Here is a 17,291-nt window from a genome sequence, read left to right as displayed (position 1 = left end):
CAGTTCCAGGCTATTCAGTCTGGGGTGTGTAGCGTATTTGTTAAGGGCTGTTATCTGCCGCTGGTGGGACGAGGGTTTGTTTGCAGCGGTAGGTATATACTCTAGCAAACCAGGCCAAGTTATTTTCCCCCAGATGCGCAGGTTTTGACCTGTTGAAAATGTGCTGAGCGACTCCCCCCAGACGGAGGGGGGGGTTGCTCGCGGCCCTTTCACATGTGAATGGATCACTTATGAGCCCAGATTTGTTTTTCTGCTGGTCAGGGAATTGAATCATCAATCAAACCTTTCTCTGAGCCACAGCTGCCTTTATACGCGGCTAATTATAACGCTTTCATGTGATTTGATGATACAAAAGACACATTTGGGATTGCCCCAGACTTATCTTTAAAGCTGGAGCTGATTCTTAGTACATGATCACTGAATAATTGTCATTTTCTTGCTGTGGTCTTGTTGCAGACCAGATTTTTATCGGCGAGCGGTTCTTTGCAGGGGAATAACAGAGAGAGAGATTCTGAAAAGATAAATATATAACACACTTTCACCCCAGACGATGAAACGAGAAATTGGGACACTTGGGATATTGCTGACAGATTTAATGGCAAGTTAGAAGACAACTGTAGCAGCCAAAATAACATAGTTTTGCTTTGCTTAATTATAATGGTACTTTAAATTAAGTTATGGATAAGTTTAAATTATAGAAATTATGCTTATGTTACGTCGTCACGTTGGGGCTTATGGGTGTGGCATTGATTTGTTATTTGGTTGGTCGTGTGGTGGCAGGAAGTCGGCAAAGGAAAGTGCTCATATAGCAGGCGGACATATTTTTTGTTGAACGTCAGCGTTTTGCTTTGTTTCAGCCACAACTACTCATTGTTTGTTATTTTATTTTTGCATTATATTAATTGATTGCTGCCTTTTGATCTTTTTGTTACAGTAAACTTGGATCACTTTCAGAACTAATTCAACAGCCTTTTCTTTTCCCTTTTTGAGTGACGCGTCAGCAAGCGGCCTCAGCGGCCTTTTTTTGTTCCTGCAACAACAGTCGCTCCAAACTGACAGTTTACTCGAGACTAAAGACTTCAGATCATATTGAACATGTTTTATTTGTGGTGATGCCAAGATTTTGCTCTGATTCCCAGCTCACAATAGTGACTAGGAGCCGCTCAACTCCAGCGAGACCCAGAGCGAGGGCAGTGTCCTGGGCCCACTGTAGTTCCCTGGGGGTGGGACAAGCTCTCATACATCACTTCAAAAGTGACATTTTAAGCGGGATTGTTTAGACCAGGTGTCGGCAACCCGCGGCTCCAGAGCCGCATGTGGCTCTTTAGCGCCGCCCTAGTGGCTCCTGGAGCTTTTTCAAAAATGTTTGACCTTTTTTTTTCCTTTTTTTCTTCTTTTTTTCCTTTTTCTTTTCCTTTTCCTTTCCTTTTTAATATCGACATTTCAACTTTTTAACTCGAGATTGTAGTTCAACATTAATCTTGACATTTCGACATTTTTCTCGACATTTTGACTTATTTCTCGACATTTTGACTTTTTTTCTCTTTTCCCTTTTTATTTCTTTTTTTTCTTCTTTTTTATTTTTTCTTCTTTTTTTCTTCCTATTTCCTTGACTTTTTTCATTTCTTATTTCGACTTTTTCCTCGACATTTCGACTTTTTTCTCGAGATTGTACTTCAACATTAATCTCGTCATTTTGACTTTTTCACGAAATGTTGACTTTTTTCTTGACATTACGACTTTTTTCTCAAAATTTCCCCTTTTTCTCGAGTATTATAACTAATATAGAAACATGCAGCATGTGTTTGCCTTCATTCTAAGGCATTCTAAGACTTCATTTTTTGTGGCTCCAGACATATTAGTTTATTTTTTTGTGTTTTTGGTCCAATATGGCTCTTTCAACATTTTGGGTTGCCGACCCCTGGTTTAGACGTATTTGATCTGTAAAGTAATAAAAAGTGGCATCATAAGTTACCATGAGGTAAGCCGGCCGAGCTAAAAAGCTCAAAAGTGCTCCTGTAGGAGACGTCGCCAAGGTTTCGTGGGCCGAACTATCGTACCAGGTGGACTTTTCGCAGAACCCCTCTCCAAAGCTTGTTTCTCTGTAATATCTTCACCTTCCCTTTACGCTCAGGGGGGAACAGAGTCGTCCTCACGTGCTGCGCGTGTTGCTGAGAGACCTGGTGGGTGACGGTGTCCTGTCCTGCCCCCATCACTCAAAGGTTCTGTAATGTGGTTTGCAAGATAAATGCCACCAGCTATAAATCCACAGAAGATACTTGTCCTCACTCTTGAATGCTCCACTTCCTCATAAATATCTCTGCTGAGAGCAGAAATAACCCCACGGCATCTGTCACGTCTGCAGCTAATCCTTTAGTTGTCCCGGGCCAGAACCCTAACCTCCCGTTCTCTGCCGTCCTCGCCGTCTACAGACGTCTCCTTTGTCTGCTGAATATTGGTATCTTGTGGAAGTCCCCCCCTCCCCAATCCCTCAACGTGATGTTGCCTCTCAGACCTCCTACTCTACTGCTTTACACAGACTGGTTAGTTCTGCCCTCCGCCGTCATTTATGTCCCCGTTACGCTGCAAACGTGCATAAAGGACTTGGTGGTGGAGGAACCGGCCGAGTCTGAGTCATGGCGACTCCTCCACACGGTGGTTTCCGTGTTTGCCTAACCCCTGACGCCACCGTCCTTTACAGGCAGGGGTCGGTGTGATGTCACACGTTCATCGCATTGTTAAAGCTATAAGCAGCTGCACGCGGTTTCAAGTGTTTTTGTCCCCCAGCGCAGGCCTCGACGGAGCCTTGCTACCTGCTGGGGAGGACATACAAACACAGAACAGCCCCTGCTGAGATGTGAAGCTGGAAGCCTTTCGCTTTGAGGCGTTAACCAGCAAGGCGCCACTGGTTTCATCTCTCAGAAGACGTTTCCCTTCGTTGGTGGCGACCACTGTTCTTGATAGTTTTGTTGTCTGAGGCCCCGTTTACACATAGCCGGGTATTTACAAAAACGGATATTTCCCCCTCTACGTTTTGAAAAATTCCATCGTTTACACGAGATCGTTTTCAAAATCTCTTCGTTTACACGGATCCGCATGAATACGCTGTTAACGTCATGCCAGCCAATCAGAATCCTGGAAAAAACATCAACAAATGACACGTGTAACTTCCAGTTAAGGCTGATTTTAGAGTTCCGCGTTACACCAACGCAGAGCTTACGGCGTAGGCTACGCGGCGACGCACACCGTATGGCACGCATCGCTGCGTACCCTACGCCGTAGGATCTGCATCGATTTAACGCGGGACCATAATTCAGGCTTTACTTCCAAGATGAACGAGAGTCTTTCGTTTGGAGTGACAGAGAAGTGGAGTTACTTTTAAGTGTGACTTTAGAATATAAAACAGGTAAAATACAAGAAAATATTGACGGTGGCCAAACAAATTGTGAACACAGGTCGCACACATGACGCTGGTGACGTTTCTGTTGCATAATGTGACGTTCTGAAGCCTAAATCTCTGTTTTCCTCTGTTTAGACGCAAACGTGAAAATTGAGTTTTTGAAAATCTCCACTTTGGAGTTTTCAGAAATTATCGTTTTTGGAGACTTTGAGCTCCGTTTTCGTGTAAACGAACGGCCAAAACGCATGAAAACGCCTCAGTTTTTGCTCCGTGTAAACGGGGCCTTAATCCCAAGAACATCCTCATTTCCACCTTTTAATTGTCCTGCCTGATTGTTCAAAAGTTTAAAATACAAATATAAAGAAGAATGTAAAGCGCAGAACATATCTAAAATACTTTACCAAAATGGGACGCCATGGTGGCTTATTTCTTCGTATGTTTTCTTTGTCTGAATGAGAGGAAATCCTTTGTGTTTCCTCAAATATCCACCACAGAGGTGGCATATACAACCGGTACTCCAGAAAAGTTGTGACAGAGGCAACAAACGGCTGGAAAAGTAACTGGCACAACTCCCAAACCTTTGGAGGAGCATAAGATAACTACTGTGGTTCATTGGCACCCGGCCGGTGACATGAGTGGATAGGAAAGTGGATAGCCTTTCAGAGCGGCAGGGGCTCTCGGATGTAAACACGGGCAGAGGTTCACTTGTTTGACCACAAACTGGGACAAAATATTGTGGAAAAATTTCAGGAAAATGTTCTTTGAAGACCCCAACAAACTCCTTCGTTTTTCCCTTCCTTCATTTTTTCCTCCCTTCCTTCTTTCCTCCCTTCTTTCCTTCCTTCCTTTTTCCCCCTTCCTTCCTTCCTTCCTTCCTTCCTTCCTTCCTTCCTTCCTTCCTTCCTTCCTTCCTTCCTTCCTTCCTTCCTTCATTCTTTCCTCCATTCCTTCCTTCCTTCCTTCCTTCCTTCCTTCCTTCCTTCCTTCCTTCCTTCCTTCCTTCCTTCCTTCCTTCCTTCCTTCCTTCCTTCATTCTTTCCTCCATTCCTTCCTTCCTTCCTTCCTTCCTTCCTTCCTTCCTTCCTTCCTTCCTTCCTTCCTTCCTTCCTTCCTTCCTTCCTTCCTTCCTTCATTCTTTCCTCCATTCCTTCCTTCCTTCCTTCCTTCCTTCCTTCCTTCCTTCCTTCCTTCCTTCCTTCCTTCCTTCCTTCCTTCCTTCCTTCCTTCCTTCCTTCCTTCATTCTTTCCTCCATTCCTTCCTTCCTTCCTTCCTTCCTTCCTTCCTTCCTTCCTTCCTTCCTTCCTTCCTTCCTTCCTTCATTCTTTCCTCCATTCCTTCCTTCCTTCCTTCCTTCCTTCCTTCCTTCCTTCCTTCCTTCCTTCCTTCCTTCCTTCCTTCTTTTCTCCCTTCCTTCCTTCGTTTTCCCCCTTCCTTCCTTCGTTTCTCCCTTTCTTCTTTTTTCCTTCCTTCCTTCTTTCCTCCCTTCTTTCCTCCCTTCCTTCTTTTTTCCTTTCCTCCCTTTCCTCCCTTCCTCCCTTCTTTCCTCCCTTCCTTCTTTCTTCCTTTCCTTCCTTCTTTCCTTCCTTCTTTTTTCCTTTCCTCCCTTTCCTCCCTTCCTTCCTTCTTTCCTCCCTTCTTTCATCCCTTCTTTCCTTCTTTCCTCCCTTCCTTCCTTCTTTCCTCCCTTCTTTCCTCCCTTCCTTCTTTCCTCCCTTCTTTCCTTCTTTCCTCCCTTCCTTCCTTCTTTCCTCCCTTCTTTCCTCCCTTCCTTCCTTCTTTCCTCCCTTCTTTCCTTCTTTCCTCCCTTCCTTCCTTCTTTCCTCCCTTCTTCCCTTACTCAGAGAATCAGGAGGAATCTCTGTGCGCGTTGGACAAGGTCAAAGATCAATCGTGATCCTTGATCAACGACAGACATGATCCTCTCCTGGAGATAAACCTTCAGACATCACTGGATGTGAATGCAGCTCATCATGAATCCACAAATGCAGCTCACGGCTCCATCATGCAAAGAAGAAGCCATATGTGAACACAATCCAGAAACAGTGCCGTCTTTGGTCGAAGCTGAGGCACAATGGCAAACTGTTCTGTAGTCGTGAATCAAAACTTGATATTCTTCTAGGAAAACATGGAGGATAGGAAGCATCCAGCTTGTTACAAGCGTAGCTCAAAGGCCTGCACCTCTGATGGCAGGGGGTTGCAAAAGGCCAGATTATGGTTCTGCGTTAAATCGACGCCGAGCCTACACCGCAGGTTGCGCCGTAATGAGCACCCCATGCCGCAGGCCACGCCATGCCTGACACGCCCCTCCCAAAAATTGTTACTACCCGTCAAGAGGTCGCAGACCCAACGCAGACCGAGAGAGTTGTGATTGGTTCGATTGGTAGCAACGCATTTCCGGTTCCGGTTCGTGAAGCAGTAGTGAACTTTCAGCGCTTTTTTCTTTGTGTGTGTGTGGTTTTTTTTGTTTTGTTTTTTTTGCACAATAGTTGTCCTTATCTCTTTGATTCACTGTGACCGGAAAAGTTGGATAAACCATTCAGGAAAAGAACGCACCCCCCTAGCGCTCTGGGGGTGTGTTGCACCGCGGCGAAATGGAGTGACAGAGAAGTCCGAAGGTTTCAGGACGGCGTCATGGCAACGGCGTGTGTTCTGCGTTGGTTTAACGCAGAACCTTAAATCAGGCTTTAGTGTCTTACACATCTGGAAAGGCACCATCAATGCTGAGAAGTAGGGGTCGGTTAAAAATATTGATATATCAATATTTTATCGATATACATGTGTAGGAATTATTATCGATACATAAATCCAAGTATCGATTAAAAGAAATCGAATCGTATCGGAAATCGTATCGTCTTGGGACCTAGTGTATCGTAATCGTATCGTACCGGGAGGACAGTGATGATACCCAGCTCTACTGAGAAGTACGTAGTACAGAGGTTTCAGAGCGACATCCGCTCCCATCCAGACGTCTCTCTCAGAGAAGGTCTTGCATATTTCAGCGAGACGCTGCTGAACCTCACACTGCCTCCCTCATAGCAGCTCTGGTCTGCAGGAGAAGAGTCCGGCTGCTGAACTGACCTGCTGCAGTTCCTTTCACCAACACAAAACATTTGACACGTCATGAAACGAAAAGTCTGGCAACGAAGGTCCGGGATTGTGAAGCAGCTGGAATCCTGCATCAGACAAGAACTGGACAACGTTGGTCTCCTTGGACTCCAGTAACTGGTCTCCTCACCTTCCAGATATTCACAGACAGCTGGTAAAGGGAGTGGGGTACCACACTGTCATAAACATCGTCCCGTTGCTGCCATCAAATACAAAACAAGCTCATGCTATATATGAAATGGCAAAATCTCTTAGTTTCAGCCTCTGATATGTTTACTGGGAATAAAATATGACTTTATGAGATCTGCAAATTATTACATTCTGTTATTTACCGGTACATTTCACCCTGCACCCCAACTTTTAAACTGGAAGAAAGGAGCAATGATGCATTTGAGATGTATTTGCAGCGATGTAACGACCGACCTTAGTAGATTGTGTAACAAGAAAGTGAATCCAACACATTAAGAGGCACTTAAATAATTGATTCACTCAGATCTGCTGGTACGTGTTCATGGTGGAAGTTCGGTCGTGTCCCATGTGAGATAAGAGTGGTTAAAGTTGTCATAGTTTCCATCCCGCCCACGCACACATCGTGCAGATATCTAGATATCAGTTCATCTTTTAATAACTTTAAACCCCCCAAAAGGAAGTAGAAGCGGCATTTGTGGGGAAATGGTGAGCTGAACGAGCCGCCTGTCATCAAAGAAGCAACATTCAGAGAGGAGGAGAACAAACTGAAACCAGTAAAACTGATAAACCTTCATGAAAATGCAGAAAGTAGATGTGCTAGCTAGGAATGGGCGATATTTTACCGTTCATGATAAACCGTCAAAAAAATTCCCCACAGTAAGAATTTGTATCTCAAGGTAAAAACGTTAAATTCCCGTTGATGACGTTTTTGTGTAAAGCTGATTTATGGTTCTGCGTTAAATCCACGCACAACGTACGTGAAGGAAGAAAGGAAGGAAGGAAGGAAGGAAGGAAGGAAGGAAGGAAGGAAGGAAGGAAGGAAGGAAGGGAGAAAAGAGGAAGGGAAGAAGGAAGGAAGGAAATGAGCCTGAAAGAAAGAAATAAAGAAAGAAAGAAAGAAGGAAGGAGAGAGCAGGAGGAAAGAAGGAAGGAAGGGAAAAAAGAAGGAAGGAATGAAGGGAGAAAAGAAGGGAGAAAAGAAGGAAGGAAGGAAGGAAGGAAGGAAGGAAGGAAGGAAGGGGGAAAAAGAAGGAAGGAAGGAAGGGAGAAAAGAAGGAAGGAAAGAAGGAAGGAAAGAAGGAAGGAAGGAAGGAAGGAAGGAAGGAAGGAAGGCAGGCAGGAAGGAAGGAAGGAAGGAAGGAAGGAAGGAAGGAAGGAAGGAAGGAAGGAAGAAAGGAAGGAAGGGAGAAAAGAGGAAGGACGGAAGGAAGGAAGGAAGGATGGAAGGAAGGAAGGAAAGGGGAGAAGGAAGGAAGGAAGGAAGGAAGGAAGGAAGGGGGAAAAAGAAGGAAGGAAGGAAGGGAGAAAAGAAGGAAGGAAGGAAAGAAGGAAGGAAAGAAGGAAGGAAGGGAAAAAGGAAGGAAGGGAAAAAGGAAGGAAGGAAGGAAGGAAGGAAGGAAGGAAGGAAGAAAGGAAGGAAGGGAGAAAAGAGGAAGGACGGAAGGAAGGAAGGAAAGGGGAGAAGGAAGGAGAGAGCAGGAGGAAAGAAGGAAGGAAGGGAAAAAAGAAGGAAGGAAAGAAGGAAGGAAGGAAATGAGCCTGAAAGAAAGAAAGAAAGAAAGAAAGAAAGAAAGAAAGAAAGAAAGAAAGAAAGAAAGAAAGAAAGAAAGAAAGAAAGAAAGAAAGAAAGAAAGAAAGAAAGAAAGAAAGAAAGAAAGAAAGAAAGAAAGAAAGAAAGAAGGATCAATTTAATTGGTGTAGTTTAGTAGTATTTAGTATCTTTTAGAACAGTGTTTTGGGGGCTCCAAAGACTGAATGTGGAGATAGATTTATAGTTACAAAGGTGGAGTTGAATTGGTATTTTTTTTATCGTCATTTTTATCGTTATCGGGATAAATGCCAGAAATGATCGTGATACATTTTTTAGTCCATACCGCCCAGCCCTAGTGCTAGCTCTGTTTCTGGAATCGGTGACTGAACGTACAGAAGAGAGAGTCAAGGCCGACGCTGTAACCGACTCTGTCCTCTGTTGCAGTGGAGGCCGTGGTGGAGTTCGACTATGAGGCTCAGCAGGACGACGAGTTGACCCTGACGGTGGGCGACATCATCGTGAACATACGGCGGGACGATGGCGGCTGGTGGGAGGGGGAGCTGGGCGGACGCAGGGGGCTGTTCCCCGATAACTTTGTCAGGGTAAGTAACCGCCGTGACCAGAGTCAAACCCTGTAAAGCCCAAACAGCGGGGGAGGAAACGTGTCGCTGCCTCGTCGGTGTTTGTTTCTTAGTTGTTTTACTTCAGAAAAACTTCCTTCCTTCTTTTTTCCCTTCCTTCCTTCCTTCCTTCCTTCCTTCCTTCCTTCCTTCCTTCCTTCCTTCCTTCCTTCCTTCCTTCCTTCCTTCCTTCCTTCCTTCTTTTTTCCCTTCTTTCTTTCCTTCCTTCCTTCCTTCCTTCCTTCCTTCCTCCCCTCCTTTCTCCCTTCCTTCCTGTTTTCCTTTCCTTCCTTCTTTTCTCCCTTCTTTCCTCCCTTCCTTCCTTCCTTCCTTCCTTCCTTCCTTCCTTCCTCCCCTCCTTCCTTCCTTCTTTCCTTCCTTCCTTCTTTCCTCCCTTCCTTCCTTCCTTCTTTCCTTCCTTCCTTCTTTTTCCCCTTCCTTCCTTCCTTCCTGTTTTCCTTTCCTTCCTTCTTTTCTCCCTTCTTTCCTCCCTTCCTTCCTTCCTTCCTTCCTTCCTTCCTTCCTTCCTTCCTCCCCTCCTTCCTTCCTTCCTTCCTTCTTTCCTTCCTTCCTTCTTTCTCCCTTCTTTCCTCCCTTCCTTCCTTCTTTCCTTCCTTCCTTCTTTTCCCCTTCCTTCCTTCCTTCCTTCCTTCCTTCCTTCCTTCTTTCGTCCCTTCTTTCCTTCCTTCCTTCCTTCCTTCCTGTTTTCCTTTCCTTCCTTCTTTCCCTCCCTTCCTTCCTTCCTTCCTTTCTTCTTTTTTCCTTTCCTTCCTTCCTTCCTTCCTTCCTTCCTTCCTTCCTTCCTTCCTTCCTTCCTTCCTTCCTTCCTTCCTTCCTTCCTTCCTCCCCTCTTTCCCTCCCTTCCTTCCTTCCTTCCTTCCTCCCCTCTTTCCTCCCTTCCTTCCTTCCTTCCTTCCTCCCCTCTTTCCTCCCTTCCTTCCTTCCTTCCTTCCTTCCTTCCTTCCTTCCTTCCTTCCTTCCTTCCTTCCTTCCTTCTTTCGTCCCTTCTTTCCTTCCTTCCTTCCTTCCTGTTTTCCTTTCCTTCCTTCTTTCCTCCCTTCTTTCCTTCCTTCCTTCCTTCTTTTCTCCCTTCTTTCCTCCCTTCCTTCCTTCCTTCCTTCCTTCCTTCCTCCCCTCCTTCCTTCCTTCCTTCCTTCCTTCCTTCTTTTCTCCCTTCTTTCCTCCCTTCCTTCCTCCCTCCCTCCCTCCCTCCCTCCCTCCCTCCCTCCCTCCCTCCCTTCCTTCCTTCCTTCCTTCCTTCCTTCCTTCCTTCCTTCCTTCCTTCCTTCCTTCCTTCCTTCCTTCCTTCCTTCCTTCCTTCCTTCCTTCCTTCCTTCCTTCTTTTTCCCCTTCCTTCCTTCCTTCCTTCCTTCCTTCCTTCCTTCCTTCTTTCGTCCCTTCTTTCCTTCCTTCCTTCCTTCCTGTTTTCCTTTCCTTCCTTCTTTTCTCCCTTCTTTCCTTCCTTCCTTTCTTCTTTTTTCCTTTCCTTCCTTCCTTCTTTCCTCCCTTCCTTCCTTCTTTCCTCCCTTCTTTCCTCCCTTCCTTCCTTCTTTCCTCCCTTCTTTCCTCCCTTCCTTCCTTCTTTCCTCCCTTCTTTCCTCCCTTCCTTCCTTCTTTCCTCCTTTCCTTCCTTCTTTCCTCCCTTCCTCCCTTCTTTCCTCCCTTCCTTCCTTCTTTCCTCCCTTCCTCCCTTCTTTCCTCCCTTCCTTCCTTCTTTCCTCCCTTCCTCCCTTCTTTCCTCCCTTCCTTCCTTCCTTCCTCCCTTCCTCCCTTCTTCCCTTCCTCCGTCCTTGACCCTTGACACTACACAAGGGTTAAGAGGTGAAATAAGTTAGAATTATTGGGATTTAAGTAAGGAATTACAGTTACTTCAACATTCCACGTCTCTATAAAGACTTGTCACACGCTGGATGGGTTTGCATATCTCCAAATGAATCATGCAAATGAGGGGCGTTTACTGGAAAGCCCGACAGTTAATGATTTACTGAAGCGCTTTTATCCTGCTGGGCGGCTGCAGATGTGTGAAACGCGCCGAAGCTTCCCCAGAATCCCCACCGTCACCATGAAAGCAGCTGCTTTTGTCTTTAATGTGTCTGAAAACGAAGAGTCGGTTCTAGGATTCCTCCACCAAACTAAGAGTCGTAGTTTCTCAACTCATTGTCAGAATCAGAATCATGTTTATTTGGGCAAGTCAGGTCAAACAAGACATGGAATTTGACTCGGTTATTTTCGCTCACTGTACAGTAAATACTGTAGGCAAATAACAGCTCTTATTAACATACAGGACTGTCTCAGGAAATTAGAATATTGTGATTTTCTGTAATGCAATTACAAAAACAAAAAGGTTGTACATTCTGGATTCATTACAAATCAACTGAAATATTGCAAGCCTTTTATTATTTTAATATTGCTGATCATGGCTTACAGCTTAAGAAAACTCAAATATCCTATCTCAAAAAATTAGAATATTCTGGGAGTCTAAAAATTAGAATATTCTGGGAGTCTTAATCTTAAACTGAAAACAGAAAATAAAGAACTTTATCACAATATTCAAATTTTCTGAGACAGTCATGTATATGCAATTTTTTAAAAAAAAAGTGAAAGGTGCAGCAGTATGAGGCGGCTAAACTGGAATTACCAGTAAACAGTCTTAATTTGTAAATTATTAGTATTCTAGCAAAGTTTTTACTTTAGTAAAACATAAATAAAAGCTGCATCCTGCTACAACTGTTCATTTAGATGAAACCTGCATGTAGATTAGTGTTTGATTTGGCATCTTGGCTGGTTAGATTTGAATGAGGCTCTTGGACAACACCCTTGATTGCATTGTCTCTTTGTTTTTGTGATGTTGTGCGTATTAATATTACATTTTGAATACATTTGCATCACTGAGGTCTGAGTTTAACACAAACCTCCCCTGCTGGGATTCAGGATACTCACGAGATGGGAAGGTTCTGTCATTTAGTCCCGTTCTTCCTCAGACGGGCAGTGATGTGAGCGGACTGTGGTTGTGTCGAGTCAAAGAGCTACAAGATCCATGACATCTGCATGGCTGTAGAAGTGTGTTGATCCGAGGTGTTTTTTACGGTGGCCGACAAGGGCCAAACGCACTGCAACGGCCTAATGCGTCTCAGTTAAGGAAAACGGCTTCAAGTACAGAAACGATTCAAATTCACAAAGTCAAAACGAGGTACAAAAAGAGGAACGTGGTGCAAATGAAAAAACGTGCTGCAAAAAACAAAGACAAATGCAGCATCATCAAACGCGCTGCAAATAGAGAAAAAATGCAAAGCATCTTCCGGTTGTAGTGACCGGTTATTTCTTCTGAAGATGGTTTCTTGTTTTATATCGTTTTGTGCTTTGCATCGTTTCTCTATTTGCAGAGAGTTTGATGATGCTGCATTTGTCTTTGTTTTTTGCAGCACGTTTTTTCATTTGCACCACGTTCCTCTTTTTGTACCTCATTTTGAGTTTGTGAATTTGAATCGTTTCTGTACTTGACGCCGTTTTCCTTAAAGGAGTTTGAGGCAGGATTGAGGCAGGATTTATGAAAAAAATGCGTATACGTTTTAAGTTTTCTAGTAATAATGTCAGATGAAGCGTTCCAAACCAAAAAGAATGATCCCTCTAGCCGCTGCGTATCTCTCCGTTGCCTTGAACAGGCTGTGTGCTGCAAAATGTGCTGCAATTCTGGGCCCGAATTTCCCGCGCTGTCCTGCGGATGTGACGTCACATGACGCTGCATGAGCGTTCTCCCCGTTCTCCCGTGCCTGCTTCACTTCACTTGGCTGCAGTACCCCCGACGGCCGTCGTGACGCTAATGAGTCTCATTTCTTATTCTTGCCTCAAGCTCCTTTAACTGAGACGCATTAGGCCGTTGCAGTGCGTTTGGCCCTTGTCGGCCACTGTAGTCTTTGCCGATCCTGCAGGCGCCGTGGTTTTTTTTTTTCTTGAACTTTCCCCTACGAGTCGTCCCACAAAGCCCGGTAACGCACTACCATTCCTCCAGATTCCTGAAACTGTTTAATGATATTCTGCTCTCGAGAAGAAGACGATGTCAAACATATGCAACATGATGTTTCTCAAGCGTGGGTTCCCAGAGGCAACTTCTGCTTTTGGTGCTTAATCAGCACTAAATCCCACCTGAGTGTGTTAAAAGCCTTATACATGAAAACATAAAATAAAATAAAATGAATTTGGACTCATCAGCCACTTTTAAAAACATCTTGGGTTCATAGCAAACCAACAAAAGTCAGACTAAGTGGAAGAACTGCAGCATTTTTGTTTGGAAATTTCCCATTTCCTCCATTTTATTTTGAATTCTAGTTTGGAAATCCAAACTTAGCCAAACGGTGAGTGAAACCAAAGAGGAAACCACAAGTGAAAAGAACTTGTAACTCAAGGAAGTGAAACCATTTCTCGGTTAATCCTCCTCCTCGCTGCTTCACGGCAGCTGTACTTTTATGGGCTGAAATATGTGCCACTAGAAACTGAATTTGAATCATTTATATTTGAATTTGAATTGCTCAACTTGAATTATTGCATTAAAAAACTGAATCTGAATCACATAATTTGAATTTGTATTGTTTAATTTGAATCATTGCATTGAAAAACTGAATCTACATTCCGAAAAACTGAATCTACATTCAGCTCTCACAATTCAAATTCAGTTCTTGAAATTCAATTTCAATTCTACTGTGCCAGACATCCGGGTCTTCTGGAGGAACAGCAATCGAGCGCAGATACAAAGAACTCGGGTATCAGTCACGTAACGTTTTTTGAATTAGAAGCACACAAATGTGCCTCTAGTCTTCCTGGGGTCCTGAACATAAAAATACAGTACAGTGCAGTCATACAATAAAAAAAAAACGACAACAAAAACATTTAAAAAAAACAATTAATGTATAAATGTAAATGTATAAAGTCCATGACTTAAAAATATGGAATACAAAGATTAGTAATTGCCGGTGATTACAGCTGGAGGTTCCTGTGAACAGTTTTAGAGGCTTCTCTTTTACTATTGCGGTCTATGGGAAAAAAGCTTTCTGGGCCGCATGGGATTTTTAGTTGCAGTGCCGCGGCTGGCCACTGGGAAAAATCGGCGTGTCTGCTGAGTGCGAGACTGGGGGGCTGGAATGTCCCCGGTCGGTCCTCCAGATGGCGCTGACAACAAAAAACGTCACGTGACTGATACCCGAGTTCATTGTATCTGCGCTCGATTGCTGTTCCTCCAGAAGACCCGGATGTCTGGCACAGTAGAATTGAAATTGAATTTCAAGAACTGAATTTGAATTGTGAGAGCTGAATGTAGATTCAGTTTTTCGGAATGTAGATTCAGTTTTTCAATGCAATGATTCAAATTAAACAATACAAATTCAAATTATGTGATTCAGATTCAGTTTTTTAATGCAATGATTCAAATTAAACAATACAAATTCAAATTATGTGATTCAAATTCAGTTTTTTAATGCAATAACTCAAGTTGAGCAATTCAAATTCAAATATAAATGATTCAAATTCAGTTTCTAGTGGCACATATTTCTGCCCATATACTTTGACCAGAAATTGGCGTCTAAGATTAGTAGGACGACATCCCAGCGACAACAGAGGATTTCATACTTTAACTTACTAGAAGCATATTTTAAAAGCTTGTTTGCGCTTTTCAGAGGCTGCTGGTTTAGGTTTAGGCACCAGAGCTGCTCGCTTGGGTTTGTCTTTACTCTCGTCCCATTGGGCGTCTTCACACGTCCCATCTGGGTTAAACACTGCAAAAACTCAAAATATTAACAAGAATATTTGTCTTATTTCTAGTTAAAATAAAATTTTTTACTAGATTTTTAGTTAAAAAAAAATGTCATTACACTTAAAACCAGACTCATCACTGGAAAAAACAACAATTTCCACCTGTTTCAAGTAGATTTTCACTTAAAATAAGTAGAAAAATCTGCCGGTGGAACAAGATTTTTTTGCTTGTAATGAGAAGATAAATCTTGTTCCACTGGCAGATTTTTCTACTTATTTCAAGTGAAAATTTACTTGAAACAGGTGAAAATTGTCAAATACCAAGTTATTTTTCTGGTAATGACTCTTGTTTTAAGTGTAATGAGATTTTTTGACTAAAAATGAAACATTTTAACTAGAAATACGACAAATATTCTTATTAAGATTTAGAGTTTTTGCAGTGAAGGTGGGGGACATCGGTACATGGGGGGGCCGGGTGTTACTGGCCTGGAATGGGCAGCCTTTGACATATATCGGGCCAAAGAGGGATAAAAGGAGCAAAGACATGTTTCTAGAAACAAAGCTGGAGGTTTCTGTTCAAATATAATCTATGTAATGTTTAACTTTGTCTGAGAACTGATCTTCGTGGTCTTCGGCGTTGCCATGACACCGTGCTTTTCATTGATCGGTCTGCTTCTGAAATGGGTTCATGTGAACAGAAAACCAGAGGAGGTTGAATAATAACACGATTCATGATCATCAGCAACCAAATAGCTATTATTTGTTTCATTTCATGGTGTTTATTGTCATCTTACCCCTCATCAGTGGCACTACAGCGTTCACACACTCAGATGTTACAATCAAGTTGCAAAGACGTGTGATTTGTCAGTGAGGTCCTGATTTAAAGGGGACCTATTATGAAAAACAGGTTTTTTCTTGCTTTAACATATATAAAGTGGTCTCCCCTCAGCCTGCCAACTCAGAGAAGGAGGAAAGAAAACAAATTCTGCAGTGTCTGTACAGCCGCCCGGATGAGCCGTCCAGTGTGATGTGGATCTACGAGCCAATAAGATTCTGCTCCCGTCGTTACGTAACCAAAATGCAAACCACGCCCACAACTAAACACCGTGTCCTAACTGCATGCGAGCGTCCGACTATCACGTCGCACTGCGTGACATCGGACGCTCTCTGTCCATCTCCCTCCAGCAGCTGCCACTTTATTGAGGTTTTTGTAGTGAAATGAGGAGGAATCATAGAGATAACTTCTCATTTCAACTAACTGGATCAGCCGTTCCTCATCATGACTGTTTCCTACAGCGCTTTCAACCGGCTTTCAACGCGAGCGACAGGAAGAAAATAGAAGCAGGGCGTCCGACAAATGTTCAGCTCAAAACGGCGCGCCGTGTCGCGCTGCGTCGCTGCTGCCAGTTAGGACAGTCCAATAGAAAATAAAGCAATGGAATTGATTTTGTCGCTGACGCTCGCTCGCATCGCATGCAGTTAGGACACGGTAACTCCGCCGGCCGGAGCTTCCACCATTTTTTCGTAGCGGTGTATCGCGTCATTCAGGCAGCCAATCAGCACAGAGCCTCATTATCATAGCCCCGCCCACTCAGAATCCTGCATAGATAATGAGGTTAGACAATGAGATGATAAAGACATGATTTAAGGGCTTAATTTCTAATTTATTTAGCAAAAACAATCAAAAGCTTGTTTTTAAGACATTCAAGGCCTGTTTAAAATAGGTATTAGATGCCATAATAGGTCCCCTTTAAGCTCCTTCTCCACATATCTCCACAGATAAGGAGGTTTCTCTACTCTTAAATTGACTGAGTTGGTTTAGATTGAGGCACCAAACAGGTTCTTCATGTAGGACGTGCAGCAATACGCAGAATTTGATAGAAAATAAAAACCGAGAACTGATTTACAAATGCTTTCCGACTGCCTGTTAGATTCACTGAGGCCAGTTTTTCAAAAGCAGCATAAAAATTGATGCTACCGAACCAGAAAAATGCTGTTTTTCATCCTGTTCTTGTATATCTCCCCCGAACGAGGCAGCTCCAGCGCTGCGGCAGATTTATGTGTGTTTGTGCAAACTGTAGCCTTCAGCTGTCAGACTCAAGCCGAGATAAAGAGTGGCTGCAGAGGTCGGGCAATCTCGTGTTTTTACAACTTGGAGTATTACTCGTTGTTTAACACAAGCAGCTCTGCCCGAAAGATGTGGCTTATTGATTTTTGTGCAGCCCCGTCTGAAGCAGCCAGAGCTGGATCCAATTCTTCACAGACAGTCGGGATGAAGTTAAAAGCTGCTCCTTTTATCCTTTCAAGTTTTTGTGAGGGGTTTTACTCATTAAGAGCAGATCATCTGATCTTAGTAGCTGTCTCAGATGAACATCGATTTGCTGAATAGTTCATTGCAGTGTGAAATTAGTTATCTAACAAAATCTAAAAGAGAGAACAAATGGGCAATACTAAGTATGCCCTCGACTGTATACATAGGATTTAACAGAGTAAGTTGTTGTAAGATGCTGCTGATCTTCAGTCTCTAAACCAGGGGTGTTTACTATTGTTATCTAATCCAATATCAGTTTAGTTAATTTTAAAGGAAATATGCACTTTGTTTACACTCTAATTATGTAAAATATATTTTTTCACGATCTTTTCTTGAAATTTCTCGTTTTTTTTCAAATTATGTAAGATACTTTTAATATCATTTTACAAAGA

The 17,291-nt window shown here is 43.3% G+C and overlaps 1 protein-coding gene across 1 annotated transcript in view; it reads left to right on the top strand.

Annotated features, from left to right (window-relative positions):
* Positions 1–17,291, top strand: part of sh3kbp1 (SH3-domain kinase binding protein 1) — a 108,991-nt gene that overhangs the window by 14,158 nt on the left and 77,542 nt on the right. Inside the window, exon 2 of the mRNA XM_061713115.1 lies at positions 8,671–8,828. Coding sequence (XP_061569099.1) covers positions 8,671–8,828 — 158 coding nt within the window. The remainder of the gene's footprint in view (positions 1–8,670; positions 8,829–17,291) is intronic.

The sequence above is a fragment of the Cololabis saira genome, chromosome 22 (assembly GCF_033807715.1).
Source record: "Cololabis saira isolate AMF1-May2022 chromosome 22, fColSai1.1, whole genome shotgun sequence".
Classification (NCBI taxonomy): Eukaryota; Metazoa; Chordata; class Actinopteri; order Beloniformes; family Belonidae; genus Cololabis; species Cololabis saira.
This window is presented reverse-complemented; position numbering and strand designations above follow the sequence as displayed.